A 27,925-nucleotide genomic window follows, 5' to 3' on the forward strand; every position below is an offset into this window, starting at 1 on the left:
TATTAAAAAAAATGTTAATACAGCATTATTAAATAATATCTATAAAAATTGCATCCAAGGAAACATTTTTAAATCAACGCCAACGTGATTCAATCAGAAATGCATTTGCTCGATCTTTGCACAATCTCAGTCACGGTCAGAACTCAACTAGTTTAGTAAACCTGTTTAAGGTATTTTCTATTTTATTTAAGTACTAGATGATGCCCGCGACTTCGTCTGCGTGGATTTAGGTTTTTATAAAAATCCTGTGGGAACCCTTTGCTTTTCCGGGATAATAAGTTGCCTATCTCAAAACCTACTGCCCCTGCAAGATCAGTTATACTGTCGTAAGACAAAGTGACTGTCCAGATACTATCTCAGGCTGAAACTAACCATTTCTGGCTGTGTTTAATTTATGACCGTAAATAAATTGTGTATTCCGTACACGCGTGAGGTCACAAGTTATGATAAATTGCTGATACCCGGAAAATGGTAATGAGGTTAATTTCGTATTAAGAAATGATTTATTTGTTGTGGCTGAAATCTAAACCAATAATACCTACTGTGTTACCAACCAATAGCTATCTACTGTACTGTTAGCAATGGTTCTACTTAGTATTCTATGCTATATTTTGTACACTTTATTTTACAAGCAAAGAGACATACAAAAGGTGGACCAGTCAACCTTAAAATGGTGTGAGAGAAGCGTTCTGGTTGTGCTCATCATATTGTCATCTCGTCTTGTTGTCGGAAGAGTTGTGCTACGTCGGTTATCCAGGTCCATTCTGGAATGTTCCTAAACCACGATTTGCTTCTTCTACTAATGCTCTTTCCTCCACTTTGCCTATCATGATGGTCTGTAGGAAACATAGACTAACTTGTATCAGTAATTTAAAAGAAGACATGACCAGTATCATGGCTTTTTTTTCTGATACGAGTAAGCCCGGTACTAAGTTATGGTGCAGTCTAAGATGAAAGCGGGCTAACTTGGAAGGGGTATGGTAGTTTCATTAAACTTATACCCCTGACCTGACTCTCGCGGCGAAATCACTTGGCGGCATGGCTTTGCCGGTAAGGTGGTAAACTAGACACGGCTGTGATCACCCACCAGACAAACCTGGTCTGAGAACATATCTGATCTTATAATCGGCGGAGAGAAAATATAAAGATACCAAAATAACTCTCAAGTGTTGTTTCAGACATATATAAGTCAGTAGATTCATCTCATTAAAACTTACCTTATTTAATAAAATGAAACTCTTATCCAGTTACATTAGAGTTACTCGACTTATGGGGTAAGATGAACTTCCTTAAATAATAATGGTTCAAGCATAAAGGTTTATGGTTGAAGAGTAATTTCTCAGACAAAATTTTATGGTTTAACGATTTGGTTTAGATAAGTCTATGTTGCGATGGAATCGATGCATGACCTAAGGCGATATAACTTGGTACGTACGACTATGTATATAGGAATCACGATTCATAAAACACTACTTATGTGGTTTCATGACACACCACATGATACTTAAGCTACTAGCTATAATGACACGACGTACGGTATTACTAAAACTACTGACTAAAACATGTATAATAATTAATCATCTAGTTCGTGTAAGTGGCACTGCCGTTCAATTAGATGTAAAATAAAATAAATAAATAAATAAATGTATCTCTAGGCTTACTTATAAAAAAACTACTACACTTAACCACTATGTTCATATGGATGTTCTAAAATTATCAAGTACTTAGTACCGGTAATTTAATCGGTCAAAGCCACAATGTCTTAGGATAGATAGCTGATTCATATCTTTAAGAGTTTGAGACTTCATCTGATTTAGGTCTCACAACCTTTAAGACTTTAAGATTTCATTTCATTTAAGTCTCACAACCTATAAAGTATAGTTTTACCAAAAGATTTGGAAAGAGCCATAAAAAAGTTCGCTCAGATTTATGGTAGCAAGAGTATTTTAATTAGGATTTTCTTAATGAATATCCTTAGATATTTTTGGTAAGACGAAGTCAAGTACTAAGTGCACTTTAAACACCTAATTGGCATGGTTCAGAATCGAAAATAATGATGTATCTTTGTCGCGAATGCTAACGCTTTGCAGTTCGTAATATAAAGTTAATAAAAGCAATAAGTAGGTAAAACTTAACTAAAGAAAGGACGTACAGACATAATATAGAAAAAATATGTACTAGCGACCCATAGCTACCATGGTACTTTTTCAATTACATTTTTAATGATATTGTTGGTTATTACAGTAAGATTATTTTTTAGATTTATTCGCGATAAACATTTCCACAACACATTGTTTTTGGTATAGTATATCTCCAGGATAAGCAGCGACCAGCGTTTAGTAATAAAACGGTACAATTTAAATGCTCACCAAAATAATTTTTAGACCCCCAGACCAAGTAACATATGTTAACTTCAAATAAAATAAACTAAAATACTTTATGAAACACAATTTGGTGAGCAATTTGTCTATTCTGGCAGGTATTTCGAATTTTTTGGTAGTAAAATAGGTACTTTTCTGGTAAGCATTTAAACACAAACCATAAATTAATAAAGCACACGAGTCAAGTATGCGATTTTCGCCGACTTTTTCGTCACTTATGCACAATGTACATAGTTCGGAGTTTGTGGAACCCTCACAAATAGGTTTACTTAAGAATATTCTTGTTCAGTCAAGCTAGTGGTTTTCTTAGATCTACAGCTGGCAATACATAGCCACTACCGTGTTGTGATGCGGTGGTCTCTGATTGGTCGACCACCGTCCATCTTGCGTCACTAGCGACAATGTGACGCGAAGAAGAGGAATTAATTACAAATCTGCGTCCGTGACGAACTGCTGTTCAGACTATCCCTTTTTCGCGCCGTGCGTGTTAAAAAACTACAAAAACTCTCTAATCCCACGTTTTACCCCACCGGTGGACGATTGTGCTGTGCCGTGCTCATCCAAAAGTGCCTCTGGTGACATTGGACGTTCCAAAACAAGCGGTAAGTGGTAGATTGTTATTGTAGGCTGTCGATTTTTTGAAAACTCTAGTACCTATCTGAACAGACCTATCTTCACATTTTATTATATTTTTAAACGGTCCTTCGTTGTTGCGTCAACATTTTCTGGCCTCCGAACCGGATTAAGGCTAAATTTTGAAAAATAAACCAGTGATAACCTTGTCATAACCTTGATTATATGAAATATTTCTCTTATTTATTCTATAATTTACGTAAATATACTTATTTATACTTATTTCTATACTACAATATTAATATTTATATATATTTTACGTATATTTCAATAGTAGAATCAATAATAATTCGTAATTATTTGCTAGTTGCAACGTGGTCGCAACGATATTCTTCTGCGTGCGTGAGTACTCGTAGTATCGCGCCGGTGAATCAAAGATGGCCGAACCTACCATTACAGAGAAACTGGAGTTGAAATTGAAAACTTTGCATTTTAAAAAAGAGTACCTATTCGGAAAAGTACAAAAATTATACGATTACGCGAAAACGGTCAAAGATGATGCCAATAAGATGCAAAGTTTTCTGGCTCAGTTCTCCGAGTTAGACAGTGTTCGAACAAAATTCGAAAACACGGTCATGGAAATTATAGAAATTGACATGCAATTAAAACCCGGCATGAAACTAACTACAACTCAATTAGATGCCTTTGATAGTTTATACGAAAGTTGTAGTTTGCTTGCTCGAAAATACCGAGCTAAAGAAACCAACAGTATGTCGTTGAAAAGTGACCAGACCAAACCGTCGCTTCCAAAATTAAGGTTATTTGAATTTGACGGTGAGTTGGAGAATTGGACCACATTTTATGATACGTTTTATTCTCTCGTACATAGCCGAGACTTTACAGACATCGATAAGTTTCATTATTTGCTTTCGTGTGTAAAAGGCAATGCGCTTAACCTTGTTAAGAAGCTACCTATTACCGCTGCTAATTACCCGCTAGTGTGGCAAAGCTTGTTAGAAAAATATCAGGACAATAGGGCACTTGCGGGTCGGTATCTCGACAAAATGTTAAATTTCACTCCTTTGCATAAAGATACAAGTGCAAATCTTACTTTATTTATTGAAACGTTTGATCACTCACTTAAAGCGATTCAAGCGCTTCGGATCGAAAACTTAGACGATTATTTAATGTGTCATTTAGCTTTGCGTGGCCTTGATCCTCATACAAAAAAGTTATTTGAAGAAAGTAGGGATCAGAAAACTATTCCGAAATTTAGCGAATTAATTGACTTTGTTAATAAGCAAATTAAAGTCCTGGATCACGTGTTTCCGAGTACTTCTGCTAATACAAATACGCAGTCTAAAACTAAGCAAGTTTATAACAACAAAGGCAATCAAAACTCGAATTCGCGACAAACGTCAAAATCGGTTCTGACTACCTCCCGTATTAATAAGTCAGATGACAATAAAAATAGGTTAGTTTGCCCGCATTGTAATCTGGGACACATGATATATCGGTGTGATATTTTTAGGAAATTACCAGTCGAGGAGCGGATTGACCGTGTCAAGGCTTTAAGATTATGCGTAAATTGCCTAAAGAAGCATGACCAGATCTGTAATAGTTCTATGACCTGTGGGGTTTGTATGGGTTCTCACCATTATCTCCTCCACAAAGACCAGGGTCGCGCGATCTCTGTGGGCACCTCGGCCGTGCCGTCAAACCCACCCGCGCAGCCCAGCTCATCGTATGGGCAACAAGCGCTCGTGACGTCGTCTCACTCCGTGAGTGACTCGGTGCCAGCGCAAGAAGCGCTGTGTTCTCTTAGTGAATACGGCGTAGTATTAGGAACGGCGCGGACACACATTCTCGATTTCAGCGGACAATTTCAAGACTGCAGAGGAGTCATAGACTCCGGGGCGCAGACGTCCTTCATTACCGCAGAGTGTGCCCAACGTTTGGGACTTCCGCGTCAAAAGTGTCCTTTTTCGATCTCCGGCCTTGGCGGGGAATTTATTAAAAACCAAGGTATGGTAACGTGTACCATAAAACCGCGGCATCAGGACTGTCCTAAGTTTACGTTAAACATGGTCGTCGTAACTAAAGTCGCCGGTGACATGCCTAATGTTAACTTCCCGCGCGAAGTAATAACTCAATACGATAAATTCGAATTAGCTGATCCTCAATTTTATAAAAAAGCGCGGGTTGATATTCTGTTAGGGAACGACATAGTGTCGCAAATTGTAACAAATAAACCGTTGTTTATTAATTCCGATATACCTAGCGTAATCGAAACTGTATTCGGTTCTGTGATTAGTGGTAAACTCGTTACTGACAAAAAGGATCCACGGGAAAGGTCTCAAAATTATTGTTTGTCTGTGTCAGACGGTGAATCACTAGACCAAGCGTTACGTGCATTTTGGACAATCGAGGAGGTGCCGTGCACACCCTCCATAAACCCTCTCGACCAACTGGCCCAAGAGATTTTCGTTAAAGAGCACAAGCGGGAATCGAACGGACGCTACGTCGTACCTTTACCGCTCGCGCCCGGTCACCCGGAGCTCGGTGAGTCATACGCCATCGCCGAGCGCCGCTTGCTGTATACCGAACGTAAACTAGCGCGCACACCTGTCTTGCAGCAAGCGTATGCAGAATTTATGCGGGAATACGAGGCTTTAGACCACATGGAGTTATACGTAGGAGCGTCTCCTAGTAAATATGTAATTCCTCATCACAGTATTTTAAGACCTAGCTCATCATCGACGCCTCTTCGCGTCGTGTTTGACGGTTCCAGTCGTTCTAAAAATAATCTATCGCTTAATGATATATTATTAACTGGTCCGAAACTTTACCGTGATATTTCGGCCATTATTCTCAACTTTCGTCTTTTCAATTATTGTCTCGTGTGTGATGTTTGCAAGATGTACCGAGCGATAAGACTAAAGGAAAGCGATAGATGCTATCAGCACATATTATATAGATCATCGCCCACTGAACCAATTAAATTATATGAATTAAAAACTGTTACCTACGGACTTAGTTGTTCACCTTTTCTCGCCATTCGTACGTTGATTCAGCTAGCTCGCGACGAAGAGGAACGTTTCCCCCTCGCCGCGCAGGTGATTAGAGAAGGAGTTTATATGGACGACGTCTTATATTCTTGTAATACCTACGAGGAGGCGTGCACGGTGCAAGACCAACTTATAGGTATATTTGAAAGCGGTCAGTTTTTATTAAAAAAGTGGACGAGTAACAACTCAGAATTGCTGAATCGAATTCCTTCGGATCATAGGGAATGCCCTTTGACCTTTATGAAAGACGGAAACGAATGTACCATAAAGGTGCTTGGCTTAACCTGGACGCCTAAGTCCGACAATTTCGTTTTCGCCATAAATAAAACAGACCCCGTTCTGACCAAACGGTCGGTCCTAAAATTATTAGCTTCTATTTATGACCCCGTCGGATTCATTGCACCTTGCACTTTCCTTGCTAAATTAATAATGCAGGATTTATGGAAGTTAGGTATCGGATGGGATGATCCATTACCGTACGAGATAGGTAACCGGTGGTCGACTTTCATTTCGGAACTACCGCGACTAGTGGACATACCTATTGAGCGTCACATGCTGCTGCCTGGACAAACTGAATGCGAGTTAGTAGGTTTTTGCGATGCGTCATCGCGCGGGTACGCTGCATGCATTTACGTCGTATCGAATGATGAGCGAGGCAACGTCAAGGTTCGCTTAGTGACCGCCAAGTCTAAAGTGGCGCCGGTGAAACCTATGACGATTCCCCGATTAGAGCTAATGGGAGCCGTGCTTCTTAGCAAATTAATAACGTTCGTTCGGGATAATCTAACACGAGTTAAAATTAATAGAATTACATGCTTAACGGACTCGACAATCGTATTGTCATGGCTTAACACGGACGCCTATAAATTAAAAACTTTTGTGTGTAACCGTGTTGCACAAGTTACAGAGGTCGTACCTTCTCATACTTGGCGTCATGTTAGCAGCGAAAATAACTTAGCCGATTGTTGCTCGCGCGGCGTGTCCCCGTCTCAACTAGTCTCCGAACGTAATCGGTGGCTAGAGGGCGCTGCGTGGTTGTATAGTCCCTCGACTGACTGGCCCGTGTCGGTCTTCATTCAGGAAAAGGAATCTGAACCTCCTGAATTGTGGGATTATGTGACAATTATACTGAATCTAAAAGGGAGTTTAGCGATAGACTGCTGAATCGATTTTCAACTTATTCCAAATTACAAAGAACCGTGGCGTGGATTCTGAGATGGCGCAATAGAATACGCACTTCTATTCACTCCAAGTGTTTAACTACTGAAGAATTGAATTCAGCTCAGGACTCACTGATCCGATTGGTACAGGAGGTTCACTTCTCCGACGAACTCGATCGTTTATCGCCAAATAAAAAAGTCATTACTTCACTTAAAAAACTCTCACCTTTTCTCGATTCCAGGGGCTTTCTCAGGGTAGGGGGTCGTATCACCTACTCCGAGTTGCCGTATAATGCGAAACATCCTCGTCTCTTACCGAAGGATAGTTTGTTTACAAAATTGTTCATTGAATATTGTCATAAAAAATATTTACATGCCGGGCCACGCGCGCTTCAAAGTTTAATCATGGAAAACTTTTGGATATTATCGGCTCGTCGCCTAATTAGATCCGTCTTAGCTAAATGCAAGGCTTGTTTCAAAAACAAACCACCTTTATTGCAACCTGAGATGGCTCCGTTGCCTCCAACCAGGCTCATGCCTCAAAAGGTATTCGAGCATGTAGGGGTAGACATCGGGGGTCCCTTTTATATTAAGGAAAGTTTACGTAAAAATGCAAAGATAACTAAGTCTTACTTAGCATTGTTTATCTGCTTTTCCACAAAAGCTGTGCATTTGGAAGTTTTATCTTCCTTGTCAGCTGATTGTTTCCTCGCGAGTCTGGACCGAATGACGTCACGCCGAGGGCTCTGCTCGGTCCTGTACTCAGATCGCGGGTCAAATTTCTCTGCTGCCAGCAAACATTTAAACGAAGTGCAGCGATTTTTGCGAGATAACGAAGATATCACTGCGGGGTGCGCACAGAGACAAATCTCCTGGAGGTTCAACGTAGCCAGTGCCCCAAATATGGGCGGGCTGTGGGAGGCTGGAATTAAGTCTGCAAAGTACCACCTAGTGCGAAGCGTTGGTGATAAATACTTAACCTTTGAGGAACTTGCTACCGTGTTCTGTAAAGTCGAAGCAATCCTCAATTCCCGGCCTCTGTGTCCATTGCCGTCAAGCGATAATCCGGATGAATTTAATGTGTTGACAGCCGGTCATTTTCTGATAGGCAAAAGTTTAACGGCCGTGCCGGAATATCAACTTGAACTTGAACCGATCAGCAAATTGTCGCGCTGGCAATACCTTCAAAAAAGCTCGCAATTATTTTGGAAGCGATGGAGTCGCGAGTATTTAAATACGCTTCAACAGCGTGCAAAGTGGTTCACCTCAAAGATTAATATTAATGTGGGTGACTTAGTACTTATTAAAGACGACAACGCGCCTCCATGCCAGTGGCCGTTGGGTAAAATAGAGGCCCTACATCCCGGTCCCGATGGTGTGGTTCGTTGTGTAACTTTACGCACGCAAAAGAGTCGGTTGCAACGACCGGTTAATAAGTTAAGCCCTCTACCTTATGTTAACTAAATATTATTACATTATTATAAACTTTAGAATCTTAATATATTTCTCTTGTTTTTAGTTTAGGGCTTACTAATTTATTAATTTGTATTATATTTATGTTTATTTTAATATTTATTTTTCCTCACTGGTAGGAAACCATTTTTATGGTTTCGGTAGGGGGTGTGTTCAGTCAAGCTAGTGGTTTTCTTAGATCTACAGCTGGCAATACATAGCCACTACCGTGTTGTGATGCGGTGGTCTCTGATTGGTCGACCACCGTCCATCTTGCGTCACTAGCGACAATGTGACGCGAAGAAGAGGAATTAATTACAAATCTGCGTCCGTGACGAACTGCTGTTCAGACTATCCCTTTTTCGCGCCGTGCGTGTTAAAAAACTACAAAAACTCTCTAATCCCACGTTTTACCCCACCGGTGGACGATTGTGCTGTGCCGTGCTCATCCAAAAGTGCCTCTGGTGACATTGGACGTTCCAAAACAAGCGGTAAGTGGTAGATTGTTATTGTAGGCTGTCGATTTTTTGAAAACTCTAGTACCTATCTGAACAGACCTATCTTCACATTTTATTATATTTTTAAACGGTCCTTCGTTGTTGCGTCAACAATTCTCAATATTTTAAATAATTAACTAACTATACCTAGATTTCAAACTGCTTTTAATTCCCCTCTCAAACATGAGTAGGTATAGAAAATGTCATACAAAGCTATCCTTTGATAAGCATCAGCAAACAAGGCTGGAGTGCGGTTCGGCGCAGTTTCCCGTACTTATTCAGCTTCTGGCCAGGTTGGGTTAAATCAGCCGCAAATATTGACTTGCACATTTGAATGGCTCCGTGGTTAGCCAACTTGAATATATAGTTTTCCTTTGCGGAAGTTTTATTCTTTAGTAAAAATATTTCCTTATATTCCATAATACGTTGAGTTTCTTTATAAACTATGGGTACATAGTATGTTGATTTTTAAAATTCCACCGCATTAGAAATAAACTTCAATATTATTAAACCGATAGTCTGTACCTACTTGTGTTATTACTTTGATAATTTGACGTTACACGTGTTTTGCTCGAGATAGCGTTGTATCGCTGACATCAATCTATCTTGTTTTAACTCTAACCTAAAGGTCTTAGCTCACTTACACTGCACAGCTCCCGCACGGTAAAAGAATAAACATATATGGGCTTAAAGTCGTACTCTATACTATATATTTTACAGTGACAATATACAATTGCAACAACGTGCAGCAAGCAATCTAGCCACTCGATGGTTGACGTCTCGCTTACCACACGCTTCAAGCGAGTGGCCCACGCGTCTACAGCACTCGAGTAATTGTAACGTACGTGGTAAGGAGATGCCGTAGGTACAGTGACAGCTAGCTGTCATCGCGTGGACAGTGAGCTTTCCGCTAGCTGTCGGCGCGTGGCCAACTAGCGGTCGCTTCGATTTGAGGCGGAGCCGTGGTTGTGTTGTGTGGGAATGGTGTCGTGAGCACATTCTGTGAAAATTTCAGGTCTCTTTTTTTTTATTCACTATAGGCAAGCGTTTGACCACAATCACACCTGATGGAAAGTGATGATGTGGTCTAAGATGGGACGCGTTTACCTAGAAGGTGCCTATTCACTCTTGTTTTAAAGATACCCGGGTTGTAATTGGTAGGAAACACAGATCGGGGAAGAGTATTCCAAACCTTGGCCATGCGTATGAGGAATGATGACGCAAAACATTTCGTGCGTGTAGAAAGAATGTCGACGACATAAGGATGGAAACTCGCCCGACGTCTTGCGGTTCGGTGGTAAAATGTTTGACAGTCCACTGGCAAACGGACGGACGGACGGACGCACAGCGGCGTCTTAATAATAGGGTTCCGTTGGCACCCTTCGCTTACGGAACCCCAAAAACGAAAGATCACTTTATTTCAACGAGTTCAGTTTCACAGTTTGCAGAAGTATCAAATTCAAAAGTACTAAGTCTGGAAAACGCGTTAGACAAAACCATACAATATTTCACGTCAAAAGCGTTACATTCCGGCGAGCGTGTAAAGAATTATCTAATTCAGTTGATCGTCGATCGCGTGTTCCAGTGGCAACGATTTGTTTTGATTACAGCTGGGGCAAGAGAAACAAGCTATAAATTAAATGCAAAGACTTAATTAGCCACGCTGTTTCCAATACCATTAGTGGTTCACGATGACAGCCATCGGGTTCGTATACAAAATTGATGGTGTATTTGCGAAGGCGTTGCCGACGTTAATGGAGCGAAAATTAGCGAGTTCGAAAAAAATATTACCTGCATTTTTTCGTTCGATGCTGTATTTATTTGCTTCTGTTACATTTTCCTCTTAATCGGAGGAAAGAGACCTCGCGGACGTAAACCAGGACATTGCGTTGATCAGACCTTAGTATAAGATTTAACGTCAGCTTATCAGCGTTGATAGGATTCGAGCGTCGACTAGTCGTGATAGGATTTAGCATCAACGTAAAATAGACCTTATCAACCTTGTTTTTAAGCGTAAGTTCGTTCTACATCTACAACCAATGCTCCTAGCGGAAGTGATACTGACTTTTTTTACTTTAAATCAAGTTCCGTCGGATCCATTTTACTCTGACGTTATTGTTTTTCGACTTACGACGCTCGATTTCTATCAACTTTGGTGAGGTGTAAAATCTCATACTAACCACACTATTAAAAGAAGTACAGCCTCCAAAAATAAGTGGTGCAATATCGTAAACGGATTGTTATTAGGAGCCAAGATTCCGATAGCTGTATAGCTGTTACTAAGGTTATGTGTGTAGTACTAACACATAACATTATCAGAAATTATTGATATACCAAGATAAAGACCTAAAAATTCATCTCCAAACCTCTCAGTGTATTGATGTTGGTTCTAGAGACCCTCCTTGGCTTCTCCAAAGTATTTCCATTAAGTCGCTTGACAATACCAGTCGAACTATAAATTATTATGAATACCTAAAAGTGAGCCAATTAGGAAGATATTGTTCATTTCCAAGAATAAGCTGGAGTGCCTCTACCAATAATTTCAATCACGTAAATAGTCTTTTAATGAATCAATTAAACAGAAATAATTTTGATGATTTAAAATTAAAAGTTTGAAAATCCAAACAGCAGAAATAAAATTAAGAAAATATGCATGGCTTTTGAGTTTTTTTACTCGAAGCAATACTTTGCCATTCCATTTGCTTTTTATGCGATATAGCTTTGAAATGCCACTTAACAGGGCTCACTCCGTCACTCGTTTCATACAATCGTAGTTCCAATTTCATTTGAATATTAAGCAACCAAAGTCCATGAAATTTTGCAGACATATTCTAGAAACTAATATCTGTGTCTGTGGTGTTTTAGATTTTTCTAAAAATATGTAGTTTTAAAATTACAGGGGTTCAAAGATTTGTATGAAAATTTTTAAGACCGCGTAACTTTGAAACCGAATATTTTAACAGAAATCTGGAAAACCACAGACATAGATATTAGTTTCCAGAATATGTCTGCAAAATTTCATGGACTTTAGTTGCTTAATATTCAAATGAAATTGGAACTACGATTGTATGAAACGAGTGACGGAGAGAGCCCTCTTAAGTAATTAAAATGCATACATGCACTAGCACACAAGTATTACATAATGTTAAAATGTTATTAAAATAACTCAACTTGGATTAGAACAAGTAAATAGGACAAGAGCACAGTTTTGCTATGTTTGAATTAGGTTTTCTAGTTTAGTCGTACGAAATTGTGGGACAGTTTGTTAAAACCAATTTAGGTAGAGATGTTCTGAGGTAAAACTGTGACCTATTTGCACCAAATATTTGACAAGAATGGAACATTTTGGAGGAAGGTGCAATTTTCTAATTTGGGATAACCAGGTACTACGGGAATAACTTTATAAATACGTATTTATCTCTACGGAAAAAGAAAAGATCATTATGATCCATCTAACAATTTGAACGGAAAGAAACGTCGGGGTAAAAAAACTACCCTTTCTGTTCTAAGTTAGTCCACTTCCACCTTAGACTGAATCATCACTCAGCACCAGGTGTAATTGCAGTCAAGGGCTAACTTGTAATGGAATTTTTAAAAAAGTAGCCCGATGCGTTGAACCTATCAAATCCGTACCACTCCTTATGGCAAAGTCCACGAAGCCCTGCATGTCGCAAAGAACTGAAAGAAATGGCGCGACATCATTCACAAAATACTCCTTGGTGGCAGAAGTCATGACCCTCAGTAATGTGGAACACGACGCAGAGAGAACGGAACTTTCTGAGCAAAGCTAAGCTGTTTTAAGTACACAAAATAATTCTATTTTGTGTACTTAAAACAGGACCAAGTTTAATTAAAAGCTCGCTTTAAAATATTTGGTTTGAATAAACGAGATCCCAAGCTTAACCTTTTGGGATAATTTGAAAATGTTTATCACGCTATCTTGAGGTTGAAATTATGCGAGCGTAGAAGGAATTTCATTGCGTGAAACAGTCCTTGAACACGCAAGATTTTATTAAGTGTTGCCTTAATTGCACTTTTGTGCTCAAAACTGGGTATTGTGAGGTTGTATACGTACCCCAGTAAATTTGAACCGCGATAAGCGAAATGAACTGTAAATTGTTCCACCGGAAAATCTAAAATTGGAAATTTCGGAACGTAGAATTTAGGAACTAGAACACCTCAAAATATCAGTTTAAGTAGTACAATATTTAATCTACCTTTTCTCCTTCCTCTCGTTCCAAAACATAAGAAAAAAAAGAAGAAAAAAGGTGGACTAGGAAACGATTTTATTTTTAGAGAAGAGATCTATGCTATACGAATAAGCACAGAACTCTGTTCTGTCAGATTCTGTTTCAAGTACAAAGTGGAGTTTAAGAAAACGATAGATTGGATGAAGCAGGTGAAGCCAGAACAACAATAGCAATTTTCATAAACTCTAGTGTCTGAATTTTCAATGTAACGCTTGTATCTATCAATAACCGCATGCCTTTTGTACATATTCAATTTCAAAAAAGCGAGTAAACAGTACTGGTACACTTTCTGGCTGTCAAGATAACGCTTAACCGTGCAGTGTTTTATTTATGAATGTTGGTTTAATTTCGGCAGGCCCGTTCACTATATGCCATTCAGCCCGCACTTAATTGGATTTCGTGTAAGGAATAAAACCGTGCCGTGAGTAAATAAAAACTTTTTAAAACCCGTACGTGTATGGAGTAAAGGCTTGGACAAACGCAACATGCGACTGAAACGTGTTCACTACTTCTTTGTCCAAAATGATTTGTGATACAAGGATCTGTTTGAACACTGTCGCTGTCACATACTACAGTGTGACTTGCTTCATTCTAGATCGTAAAACTGATATAGCTACAAGAGATCGGCATTGTTGCTACTTTTAAATCATTTTCATTTGACGAATTTATGAGCAAAATCAATAGTGCTGATATTTCACAAGTGGATATTCAAAAGCGGATTTTCGCATTCACAATAGTTTTCACCATTAATTTAACCAGCTGATGTTTTTCTCTTCCTAATTCGCAGCGATACGATTGTTCTCGCTCGCACACTCTTTAGCGTCTTAGCTTGGGTCAACGACCATGCGCGCAGGACAAAGCAGACAATGAAATAATTTTGAGAACTTTGAAAGACAAACAGGCATGTCCAAGCCACACCATGCGTCTTCCGTTTTTTGTTTTTATTATACCAATTTCAGCCGTATTATCACACAGTATAAAGCTGAATTTAAGTTGTTACTAAAAAGACTCTACTGCACTCTATTCCATTTGTATACGGCCCACACGCCATGTCATATGAACTTTATACTTCGTTAAAAGTAACGAAGGTCTCGTTAAATAATTTCTCATTTTACTTGGGGTTAATTTCATTTTATTCAGGCTTTTTGACATGCCAGAATATTATTATATTTGCTTTAATGAACGTATTTGCATCTGTTTTTTTTTTGTTTGAAGCGCTGGTTTCTGAACAAGAGGTGAAGTTTGTTTTTCATTCATTAATGGGAGTAGGTAATGAAGAGTGTACGCGATAGTGATGCGTGACGATGTGACGGAGTCGCACTTGAGTCCGACTACAGGAATAATGAGTTAACCCCGATAAAATCTATACGTATTTTAACCATTGAACTAAAATTAATTCCCATAGAAGGGATATTTCAAACCAAAATTGTGTTAAGTATGAACCTGTAATAGTCGTAATGACACTGAACATCAAGTTATAAGCAAAAACGAAATTGCAATCCGCAAATTTTTTGTCCCTAAACCATACTAGGTACGTATAGCAATCTTAGATTTTAGCTGACATAATAATAACCACAAGTATCGAAAATGTTAGTAAAAAATTAGATGGCCATTTTAACAATAAGTTATTTCATTCAGTATTTGGACACGATTCTATTGAGATTTTCAGTGTGAAACCAGAAAGAATAGATTGAACCAAAAGGAAATTAACAAAGGTGACGGTCCATTGCTGCAAAGCCGACTGCTTTCGTTTCGCATAGTAATTGAAAGCTAGTGGACTCTTTACAACAGGCCAAAATAAAGCCACCGAGTTGCCGGTTATGATTTTTAACCAGGCCTAGTTATAGTTATTTCTTTTAGTTAACAAAAGATTTCGCTCTACCAAAAGATTTTAATGGTTTATTATGTGAACTAAATTCACGAACAAATGCTACTCGTTGTATTTTATATTAACTTCGCAGAAGTCAGCAATAAAAGTTACAAGAAAAAGTCGTAATATACGAGTAAGTAGTCGAACTTTCTGCTATAAAACAGCAGTTAGAGCAGACTCCTACACATTTTATCAACTTTGCATATGTGTTCCAATTTCATGTAACGCCAACGTAACTTTATAAGCGTAACAATACGTCAAATGTGGGTGTTATGCGTACATCATAATATATTGTTCTTTCTCGACCTACACCTAGATACAAAACAGATTCTGGCATAACTGGTTAATGTAGGTCAATATTATCATAGTTTAAATTCAGTATTTGTATCAACAATCGCGGAGGTGTGACGTGTTCTATAGTGGAAACCACATCTCGTACGGGTAAGCGCATAGTGGGATAACCTCCAACCCACAATACCAGACAACCTTACTGCAGACACTACTGTACAGATAACCTCAAGAAGAACTAGGAAGTGACTGAAAAGCGCGCTCTCAAAAAACCATGTCTCTGGCAGAATGTAGGATGATGAATAGATGGATGATTTTATAATTAAAAGATACTATACCTTCTAGCTTCAACCTATGTATTATTTCTTATTACTTTTATGTTTGTAGGGCCAAGTAGCGGTATTACTACATCTCTTGACTGCATTCCAGTCTTGTGAATCAAGAACAAGGTTGACGATATCATATCTCTATAATACCTTTTATACAACTGCCTACAGCACAGCTAATTGTCTCAGCGCCATTGTTCTAAAACGGATAAAATAAATAGTAGTACCGCGTATTATAAATTATTACAAACTGCAAAACACAAAACAACAAATTTCCGACTTCTCAAAAATGAGTAAAGTATAACCATCGAGTATAACTAAAAATTCAACCTAATATCTTCCAAAAAAAAAGATATGTCAAAACTAAAAACTCCATTTAAAAATAGAAGTGTCGAGCTTGTCACAAGGTAGAAACTGCAAACAATTTCAATTAAAAAATACCGTTAGAGCTAGTGTTGGTATCGCTTAAAACCTAAAAAAATATTAAAATACGTGAATTAGAAGCATGAAACCACAGGAACTGTTTGCAGTAAAGAAAAGGAAAATTCTTTTACCATTTCTATTATATTTTATTGAGGTTAACAATGTAACGCTATTTAAATACTGGCTAGAAAGCTACAAACAATTCTAATTAGAAATACACCAACACCAAAGCTTTAACAGCTTTGGTGTTGACGTCGTAGGAAAGAATATAAAGAAAGAAAGAAAAAATAAAGACAATATGAATTTAAATGAAAGCGTTCAAAGGAATAAACGATCCATTTCCTATGTTGAAGTGGAAAGAAAGGGAGAACCCTTATGCCAGATTTAGATACTTGTGGTACAATGTAACGTCAATAGAATTTAGATTTTAAAATGGGTCAGCTGCAAAAGTGAATGACGATATTGAAGAAATTCATGACGACTTTCAAGGTATGATTAAAACAATATAAAGCCACAGCCACTACACACAGTGAAATTACATAAAATAAAAGTATAAAAGTAATGAATAAAAAAGAGAGCCCTTGGCAATTTAACAATTGAGGTTAATAAAGTAACACTGATCTACTTAAATGGTTTCATTTTATATCAATTGGCCAAAATTACTAACAAACTTGACCATTGAAATCCAGAAAGAATGTTTGCTTTGTGCGTTATTGTTCAGTGAACATTGCTCAATTGGTGACAAGGTAGTTCCACAATTTTAGTGTGGTATTTTTTCCTCGAATGGGTATACTCCAGCTATTATCTTTACGAGGGGTTGATTTTTTATACTTTTCCATCTTGCCGGGTAGTAAACTCTCAAACCGAGGTCAAGGGTCAGTACGAAACAAAGTTGATATTCGTTACGACTCACACAAATCTAAATTATTTATGGCAGTTCATAAATTTCTCTTTACAGCTTTTGAGTGCGTAACGAATTGTAATTGGTTTTATTTTTGTTGAGTGCTATATCGTTGTTTTTCCTTTTTTTAGCTAGGCGATGGCTTTACGTTTTTTGATGGGTTTTGGGATGCTAATGTCATTTACACGGCTACGTAGGTATAACAAGCGTAACATTTTTTTTATTCCGATACAAGTTGGCCCTTGACTTAGATCTCACCTGGTGGCAAGTGATGATGCAGTCTGGTGAAAGCGGGCTAACTTGTTAGATGTATGGCAGTTTCAATAAACCCCGTACACTCGTTATTAATACAATACAATATGGTTATTAAAATGGAATCCCTATGCTAGCTTTTGAAATTTGAACGAATGTTAAAAGCTTTATTAATCCAAGATTAAAGCGGGAGACTGTCCAAAGCAGAACCGTGTCTTTTAATCAATTCCACACCGTTTTCACGTCGTCTCAAAACACTTTAAGAGTATAACTAAATTAGCACATTTTTATCCTTTTCTTTTCTGTGTAATATGATAAGGTCTCGAGACTTTTATTTTGTTCGTATCATTAATACCAAGTAGCGTCTTAACCTCCTCACTTGTCTGATGAGTAATTATACAATTAACTCAACAAGGCGCCTTATTATATAAAAGGTCGAGGGGAAACTTTGTTTTTGTGTGAAATAAGAAACAACTCTCATTGTTTCTGTTTGTTTGTTCCAAATTTCCTTCATTGCCGCTCTCGGGCCAACTGCTGTTTGTAAGTCTACCGTACTTAAGAGCAAATCTTCATATAAATTGTTTTTATCGATTTACTGTACCTAAGCTGGTTTGGAATACACTGGAAGGGCGGCGCGGAGTGCTTAATTATTATAAGTTCTGTTGTCAAAAGGTTACAGTGTAATTTATTCGGTAGATATTGTCTTGTTCTTCTGACTGGTAATTTTTCTGGCTTAAAAAGTTTACTTATCAGTAAGGTAAAAAAAGGATAAGCAGGTAAGTATAGTATATTTTTATTTAACTAGCTGGTGTACTCGCTGAAAATCCTTATTTAAGGGGCATGAGACTGGCCTGCCCGCGAAATTCAAATTTAATTTGGTTTTTCGCAACTTGTAAACTAATACGACAACGTAGGCTTAAGGTATTTTATTTGCGACAATGGCAGTATCATCCTCACAGGTTTATATAAAAATCTTTACTTGAAAGGGTCCAGTTTATGACATTAATTCTAGTATCGACTAATTTGTTAGAATAGTCGATACTAGAATTAATTTCTTAAACTGGACCCTTTCAAGTAAAGATTTTTATGTAAGATTAAATTAAAAGTAAGATTAAATTGTATGTTAGTATTCAGACACTGTCAGGTTGTCCTTTTATAAATGAGAGTACCTAACTACTAAAAGACTCTGAAAATTATAGTGAGAGCACTTCACAATAGTTTGCCACGTACTTAACACGTAGTACGTAGAATAAAAAAGTTTGCTCATCTCTACAGCAAAAGTCTTAACCTAATCAATTTGTCCGCTAAAAGTGTAGAATATTTTTACAGGCAACAGCGTGTACTAACTCTCTAGACCAAACAGAAGCTCCATTAGCGGTATTATTATTCTCAAAGCACTCGAAAACGTGACCAAATAAGATTAAAAAAATCGGCCAAGTGCGAGTCAGACTCGTGCACCGAGGGTTCCGTACTCGGGTGTTTTTTCGACATTTTGCATGATAAATCAAAAACTATTTTGCATAAAAATAAATTAAAATCTGTTTTAGAATGTACAGGTAAAGCCCTTTCATTTGATATACACTTGGTGTAGTTATCTTACTTTGCAAATTGAAAATACTTATCATTTGTTCATGAACAACGCATTTTTTTTTGTGATGTAACAACAAATTCACAGTTTTCGGATTTTTTCCTTTACTTTTAGATACTATAAGATCTATCTACCTGCCAAATTTCATGATTCTAGGTCTACGGGAAGTACCCTATAGGTTTTCTTGACATGGCAGACGGACAGACAGACAGACAACAAAGTAATCGTATAAAGGTTCCTCTTTCCTTTTGAGTTTCGGAACCCTAAAAATAATATCGTAGCGAAATAGCTGTGAAAACATCGACAAACTATAAAATAATACTGGAGCTCCGATCAATTGACTGCAATAAAATTTATATCAGCTATGAATTTTCAAACATACTTTGGCAATTGGCGATATATAAAGGCGAGAGTTTTTGCCCCCGATATTTTTTGTGGCATGCACAAGAATAAGCTGGTCGTCAGAAATGTTCCCTCAATTTTTGACTGTTTGATAAAAAGTTATTGTCTATCTGTGATTCGTGTTCTAAATTAATTGCAACGTAAGCATTAAGATAATGGTGTTCATATCCATACTATTATAACAAATGTGAGTTTGTCTATCTGTCAGTTAACTTTTCATAGCCCTCTGTTTTACCGTTTTTGACGTTTGATACGGAGATAAATTGCATTCCGGCAATGGGTATAGGTTACTTTTTATCTCAGAAAGTCAAACAGTTTCCACGGGATTTTTAAGGAATCTAAACCCACCATACACAAAGTAGGCTATAAATTGATAGTGTATCGTCAATGCAAGACAGTACTACGCCTCTTTGACCTACTATGACTGGGTATAAGTAGTATTGTACCGAATTTCTATAAACTCGCTCAATAAATTATGATGTTTCTCGAGGGACTGAAATAATTGAAGTTGTTTGTCTGAGAAGGTTTGACACCTGAGGCGCGATGGTAAAAAAGTTATACTTACAACAATATTTTTGTCTGTTTAAACTTCAATTAGAATTCTGAATTAAGGCATAAAAGCAATGGCGAAAAATAAACAGCGCTCTTTTATTTCAAATCTCTTAATAATTTGTAGATTGCTTCTCTTTCGCTTTACAATTACAATGAAAATTGTCTTTAATTGCTCACAGAACAAAGAATCAGCTTTTTATAAAATGGCTCTTGACGTGAAAAGAAAAACACTTTTAAATGCATGTTCATTTATTAAAGCGATAAAGGCCATTAGAATAGAATAGAATATATTTTTATTCAAATAAACTTTTACAAGTACTTTTGAATCGTCAAAATAATTTAGTGGTAAATATAAAATTTTCTCTGCAACTAAAACTCGAAGCAATGCTTGATATTGTATCGACAAACACACTGGAATGTCCTTCACTTTAGAAATGACGAACAAGATTTATTAATTAAGCAGAGGAATGTATGACGTTACGTTCACACAGTTTTGCTCAAATTAATTCAAAACGTCGAACATCTTCTGTTTTCTGCATTCAAATAACTTATCTAGGGCTTACAGAATTCCCTAGTTGTGTAGTAAGTTGAACAAATTAGAATAGCGTAATAAAAAATTACCAGCACTGCTTCACTTCTAAATATTTACTTTGTTAAATTTCAAAAAGGTACAATGTCTACCAATTTTGACTTTGCCTTAGTACTTACATAAATTATAAGATTATGAACTCCAGGACACTGCTGGCATCACGTGCCGGTCATCTTGCGAAAAGTAATCCAGTTGGACCCTTGTAATGTGTGATCATAACATCCCAATAATGGTATTGGTCCGTTCACGACAATTTCGGCTGTCCGAAATCTATTAGGTCTAAGGGTCCAACAATTTTTGGCTTGTTTAAAAGATATGGGATGAGGACAACGTATGTGTAAAGTGGGTTTGATCGCGCTGGGTGACATATTGATCCCTTTTTTATTGGGCATTATTTTAAAAGAATACATACTATTTCTTCTTGTCTACTATTGAACCCGAGGTATACTTGGAATATACGTGGACGAAGAATCGTAAACCCTTTTCACCGCTGAACCGAATTTGATAAAAACACAGATACGTGTATGTCTTATAACATGGTCCTCACCCAACTATTACGAGATGTAGGTATAAATTACTAGCTAATGTCTGCGACTTCGTCCTTGTAGATTTAGGTTTTGAAAATCCCGTGGGAGTTCCTTGATTTACCGTGATAGGAAGTATGTGTTGATTTAGAGTATGAGATGAATATAAGCTATCTCCATTTCAAATTTCAGCCAAATCGGTTCAGTTATTGTGGCGTGGATAGGGCATGAAGGATTAACAAACATCCAAACATCTAAACTTTCACATAATAATAATATTATCAGGATTTGGATGGTGCGGGCGTACAAAATTTAAACAGTAGTAGGGGTGGCATTGTTCAGGACTGAACACACGTTAAATGTTATCGAATAAAATAGGTCTGTAGTTCTCTTTGAAATTCCACGCAAAAGTGGAAAAGCCAAGTGAATTTTAAATTTTTAAGTAAGTAATTTTATCATCGAAATTCGTTCCTATAATATATCTTCGACTACGCTCGAAAAATTGTGTAAACGAAAATGTAATTATGATTTCCTCTTGCAAAATGTTTTTGATTTAACATCCATGAAGGCTGAAGTATCTTTTTATACCTACATAAATACTTTTAGATCAAAGAAAATTTAAATATACCCATTTCAAGCACCCGTAAAGAGCTTTAAAACATCTAAAATAAGGGTGCATGTAGACGAAGTCTTTCCTACGCGCAGACCATACGGGTACTAAAAACGCGCGATGTCATGATTGAATTTTCTTTTTCTGATTTTGTAAAACTAGAGTTGCACTTGTATTGACTTAAACGCGCGGACAGACGAAGCAAAGTTTTGTTTTACTGATTTCATATCAAAGCACGTCTGGTATTGACGTATCTAAGTACTTTAATCCATGAACGTGTTCAAAGGCATAAGAGTGTTCTGCATTGCGTTCGGAAAAAACACAGAGGGTTTATATAGCTAGATCTGTATATTTTGGAATAGGGTAAAACAATGCCAAGGATTTATAATGAACAATATTCGAATGAAAATACCTCTCAACAGAATACTAACTGATGCCCGCGATGCGTTTGTGTGGATTTAAGTTTTAATAAATCTCTGTTTTCTTTTCAGTCTCCAGGATGCAAGCTAGTATAGGTATCTATGTATGTGCCCATCAAGATCAATTTAGTAGTTGAGCAGTAAACAGACATACACTTGTTAACTTAAAACTTACAATCCATTAAGTTATATAAATCCATAATACTATATTAGCCTATAGATTTTTATAACAGCCACGTCTAAGTTCTCACAGCAACTCGACACAACATTTTCTGCGCGTAAAAAATATCTCATGTGCATAGGCCTTTAGGATGAAGATTAATCTGACCGACCTACTTCGGAGAAACATTTTATCCGTGCATTTATTGGTCTTAATTCCCCGTACTTCTTTCCTTGTTTCGCTTTAACTTCAGGTGTGTAGTTGGAGAGGGATAGAGATAACAGTTGAGTCAGTGTCTAAAGTCTGAGTCATTAGCTCTTGTCAATGATTCAACGTAACCGATTGTTCCGGCTCATCGCCGTAGTCTTTGGAGTTAGCCTTGTTTATTAGATTTCTTGCCAAAGCCTATAATTATACTATAACTTCATTATAACTTAAACATTATAAGAAAAAAAACCAATTATTTAATAATTTTAAAGTAATAACTATATAGTGCCATTTACTAACAACTGTATTTAGAATAAAATTCAAATTCAAATTATTTTTATTCAATTAGACTTTTACAAGTACTTTTGAATCGTCAAGAGTATCTACCACTGGTTCGGAATGCCTTAGCCAAATGTTGAAGCTTGAATACAATTCGTCTTGGGCATTTTATAAAGCCAACGTCCACCCAAAGATCGGTTTATCGGCTGAACGCTTGTATAGAAACCTACTACACAGTTCGCTCTCTTGTTCAACATTTCACTGGAACATGTCTGTGGTTTGGTAAGCTGTTAACATAAAGTCTTGCACACACTTGACTGATTAAGTACATGATATCTATATTATCAAAATAACTATTATCTACTAAAGTCAGCTGTTTAAAAAATTTTAATCATGTACCTTTTTCTTGTTAACAGGCGGGACTTTTTAGGTGAGAAATCGGGTTACATGAGATTTTTACCCATTAAAACCCCTCGCACACTTAGCGTTTATAATATCTTTGCTGTTTCGGGTATAATGTAAACATCTATCAGTGAAAGAACTTTCAGAATCGGATACACTATCCCCTACATCCAAACTTAAAAAAAAATCTCAAAATCCCGTGGGAACTATTTGATTTTCCGGGATAAAAAGTAGCCTATGTGTTAATCCAGGGTATAATTTATGTCCATTTCAAATTTCAGCCAAATCCGTTCTGTAGTTTTTGCGTGAAAGAGTAACAAACATACACACACACATACATTCACACAAACTTTCGCCTTTATTATATTAGTGTATTATAGATTGGGAAGCTCTGAGAAACGTTATCAAGTTTATAAAAAAAGGCTGTGTTCTAGGCACAGAACTCTGATGCGCACAAAACATAGGCACACATAGGAGCCTTAATTTCGCAACAATTCGATTCTATTAATTAATTAATATTATAAACCTCTCTTACCTTTGTTATTGAAATTTTCATTAGGTATAGTTTGTATTCGGGAAATCTAATTTAGACCTTCTAAACAAGTTAGGCTTTAAACGGGAGCTGTGTTTATTGTTTAATTAAATTGATTGCAAATAATTATAACTACAAGTCCAATTTGTGTTATCTTTTTAACACAATACAGGCTGTGGCTACCTATGTACATTGTAAGTTCCTATTATCTATTCAAGTAACTAGGTACATAATATTGTACGTATAACATGTCCCGTCAGATCTGGTTATCGGTTGTACACTTGTCTTGAAGCAAGCTACACTACACGGTACGCACTAGATCTTGTTTGAACATTGTTTTATACCTACCTACAATCTACATGTTACGTACAACATAGATATTTACATATATCTTTCTGTATCGTCACATCCATTGCTGAGAGTGAAACTCCTTCCATTAGAAACTCTTGTGGTGAATGTCTTGGCATGTGTTTTAGTTGTACTGTAAGTACCTATTATTGTGCAAAGAAATGATTTGATTTAATCAATAACTCCTCAAGACTACTTATGATTGTCATTTGAATTTTTTTAAGTTCTAATCTGAGAAGGCCCAGCCAGTGGTATTAAAAATTGCCTACAAGCAATATGTACTCCAAAAATTTCTTGTAGACGCTATTTATGTCCTTTCTGCATTAATCGGTCCTTGTTGATTTCATGTTAAGTAGAAGGTAGAGGTACATAACTGTTTGTGTCCTTCAAGTATAGTACGTTACCATTTACAATCATTGTTTATCATTCAGTCTCCATCTCATGAGATCGAAATAGAGTCTTGAAGGAGATATGTAAGTATATAAGAAGTATATGCCTCTCTTAACTAAGACAAGACGTGTAGTCCGCCCACCTCTACAGTCTGTAGTCTCTGGAAATTGTTTAAAGTAAAGCCCTTAGAAAACAAGTGATTTATGTATAACACCCTCATTCAACAGCCTAACACGATCCCGTTAACGTTATTGGGGGCACAACTAAACTCATAATCGAATTACCATCAGTTCGAGTTAACAACCTGTCTAAACTGACACGCGATTTTGATGCTTACAAGAGAACAATAGAGCCCATTCTGGCGTGAGTCCTGTCTACATTATGATGTGGCATGGTGTAAGGTATATGCATAGCTTAGCTATTATACAGTTCTGAAACGAGCAATAACGGCTGCATCCAAGCAACTTCATCTAACTAAAAACTAAAATCAGCTCGGCACAAAACTTTTTCATACAGGAAATTGTATTGATCAAACATGGATGAAACCTCGCTATATATAGAAAACAAACCACCTCTCTATTTTTATGTCTAGATATATCTATCACTATGATTTTTTGTGTTCTGACTATACAAAATCAATATAACGGATAACCTCTTATGGAATCATCTCAGAGCCCATCCATTGTCGATCACAGCAGTTATTTTTCAACGCGTGGCCCCCAGTACCCATATATTGGCAGAGTGCTGACGAACGTTGCATGTTAAGCCCGCTCTTCACTCACGTGCCGAATCGCGGAAAGGCTATAAAATAAAAAATAAAAATAAAAATAAAAATCCTTTACTTCGACCATAAAATTGATCATAATTGTTAGTAATAACACACCTTAAAAACTAATGTTAGTGATCTTATATCTATCTAATTACTTAATCCTAATACTATATCTAAGACAGGCTTGATTAGTCAGCATGTGCACCATATGACAATGGTTCAGGTACTGACAATCAAACCTGTCAGCAAATGCCCTCAGGATGGCATTGGAACTAGCCCGTACCCTGCGCACCAGGGATGTGCACCGCTTACGCATGGTAGTATAAAAGCAATCCACATGCGCATCCGCGAACATACCCGACGCGCTGCAGTAACGAGGCAGGCCCAATAGCATCCTGAATGCATTATTGTACTGGACACGCAGGGCATTGTACTGTTTCTGCGTGTAGTCCACCCACAGGCTACTCGTGTAAAAAGAAGTGCAGTAAGCTCTAAAGAGCGTTACTTTTACAGGAATAGTACAACGAGCAAACCTGCGAGCGATCATGTTCGCTCTAATAGACAATGCCCTGCGTTCTCTCTCTATGTCAGCATCGTCTTTCAGGTCAAAAGACACCAGATGCCCTAGGTATTTGAACTGAAACACCCTCTTTAAGGGGGTACCGTATAACTTAATGGGTGGTACGTTTGAGGGCACTGGTGAATGTTTCTTGAAACAACAGTATGGATGGGTTATTTCGCGTCGTTCAAGGGATCTGCGCTGCGATTCGCACGTGAGTGAAGAGCAGGCATTAGCTCCTCTCATTCGAGGAATAGTCGTTGTTTTCTAATACAAAGCAGGATCTATTGTAAACGAGAGTCGCTTATTTTTTATACTAAATCGCGTAGTTTGTAGGATTATCGGAAAGGCAGATTGAAATTCAATACATATTTTTATGATCTACCGTACAGTCTAGTGGCGGACGGGTTTATGCTTAGAACTATAGAGCGTACTTTGACTTTGCTTAGATTTAAATTTCTGTCAAAGCGAGATAAATTTATGTCGGCGATATAACGCTGTCTCGTTTTAGCAGCGTTTTATTTAGAGAATTTTTTGTTAAAAGTGGCCGGTTTTTGTGTTTTACTGGTGTTTTTTTGGTGGTGAAACTGACTGGGAAGCGCTCCAGAAGGGCGCCGCGCGTTTGTCGGCGAGCGCCGGCACAGACGAAGTCCATACCTATATAGTTTCCCTAACTTGTAATTAACTACAAACCTGACATTAACCTGACATTACCTGACATTAGCTAATCTGTGTAAAGCCAGATGAGATAAAAAAAAGAAAAAAAAGTGCATTCTATAAATCTCAACCTTAGAAATACTCCTTGTGCGGCGGTGGCCTGCGCCCGTGCTGTATGATAGCTAAACTGTGGCGTATAGCGTGGTACACGACTTCTGTTTACTCTCATGCGTTTCGTAAGAGCAGGAATTGCGTTTTATTACTGCTACGGTTAACCATAGCAAATAAGCATATCCGTTTGTCGTATAACAATAGGTATGGGAGAATTTTGACGTGACAACGTCTTATAATTCGATAGAGCCGGCTGCACGCACGAAAAAACATGACTCATGCGGCGTTACCTCGCTCTGAGGCGTTCCATGTAAGGCTTGAAGTGCAAGCGAGAGCGCGGAACGAGCGACAAAGAAGCACAATCGGCCTTTGTTGTCACGTTCAACTATCGTCAGTAAACCGACTTTACAGACAACCATTTTTTTTTTTCCTTGGAAAGTCAAACAGTATCAAAAATCATCTGAGGATAAGTTAAGCATGCATTGTTTGCACTATCTATTCTTTGTGAAGTCGCTACGTTTTAAAATAAGGTGTCATTCGCTTCACATTTCGACCTTACGGAATTCAGCCCGCTCCTCAACCGTTGAGCTATTGAGGCTCATTGTTTCAGTTATACCATTAGTTTCAGCAATGAGCAAACTCATCGAGCCAGCCCTATCTTTAAAATCATCTTCACACATTTAGCCCGGTTAAAGTTGTACAAAGATTGTATACCTATCAGTCAGTCAGTTTATATTTTTAGTTGTATATTAGGTATATTATGTAATATTTTATTATTTATATTTTTAATTGTGTATTAGGTATATAGATGTGGTTGGATATGCGGCATTATTAATAAATGCTTTTATTTTGTTTCAGGTACATATCATCACAAAATATCTGTTCCATGACTCGCAGTCACTTTAGTTACAGATACGTAAGCCCCTTTAGAAGAGAATAATTCTTAGTTACTGAAGCTAAAGCATAAAGATAGACAAACAGACGTCTCGCTACAGAAAATTGGAAACTTTGCTCTTACTTTGTTCATCTACTTGTTTAAGACTTAAGAGTTAATTGAATTACTTACTTACCTACCGAGCATAACAATCTACAAAGATTAAGCTCCGTGTAACCGGATTCGAAATGCATAGGTCACCGTTTAAGGTCGTTCGGGATATGGTATTTATCAGTCACTTTCAAATTTAAAGGTATGCGCACAATCGATTACAAAATAGATTTAAAAAAAAATTGAGACCAGAAGTCTAAAGACCATTTAGATGCTCGTTATGTATCAAACTTTAGGTAACTATGTTGGTATGCTATGCCATATCTGTTTTCTATTGTAATATAAGTAATATTAGTATAATTGGTATTGTAATATAAGTATTATTAGAGAAATGTGATAAT

General features: G+C 37.4%; 2 protein-coding genes across 2 annotated transcripts in view; both read left to right on the plus strand.

The window, feature by feature from the left end:
- The window catches only part of LOC123877083 (DE-cadherin), a 285,461-nt gene that overhangs the window by 54,147 nt on the left and 203,389 nt on the right, over positions 1 to 27,925 (plus strand). The window lies entirely within an intron of this gene.
- Positions 7,146 to 14,559, plus strand: LOC123877084. Its single transcript, XM_045923595.1, has 3 exons — positions 7,146 to 8,646; positions 9,397 to 9,407; positions 14,537 to 14,559. Exon 1 carries the CDS (start codon positions 7,588 to 7,590, stop codon positions 8,644 to 8,646), a length of 1,059 nt encoding a protein of 352 aa, XP_045779551.1. The 5' UTR covers positions 7,146 to 7,587; the 3' UTR covers positions 9,397 to 9,407; positions 14,537 to 14,559.

Source organism: Maniola jurtina, chromosome 22 (assembly GCF_905333055.1).
Source record: "Maniola jurtina chromosome 22, ilManJurt1.1, whole genome shotgun sequence".
Taxonomy (NCBI): Eukaryota; Metazoa; Arthropoda; class Insecta; order Lepidoptera; family Nymphalidae; genus Maniola; species Maniola jurtina.

Coding starts and splice junctions, on each gene's coding strand:
- LOC123877084 (XM_045923595.1), top strand. CDS start 7,588: ATGGAAAACTTTTGGATATTATCGGCTCGTCGCCTAATTAGATCCGTC.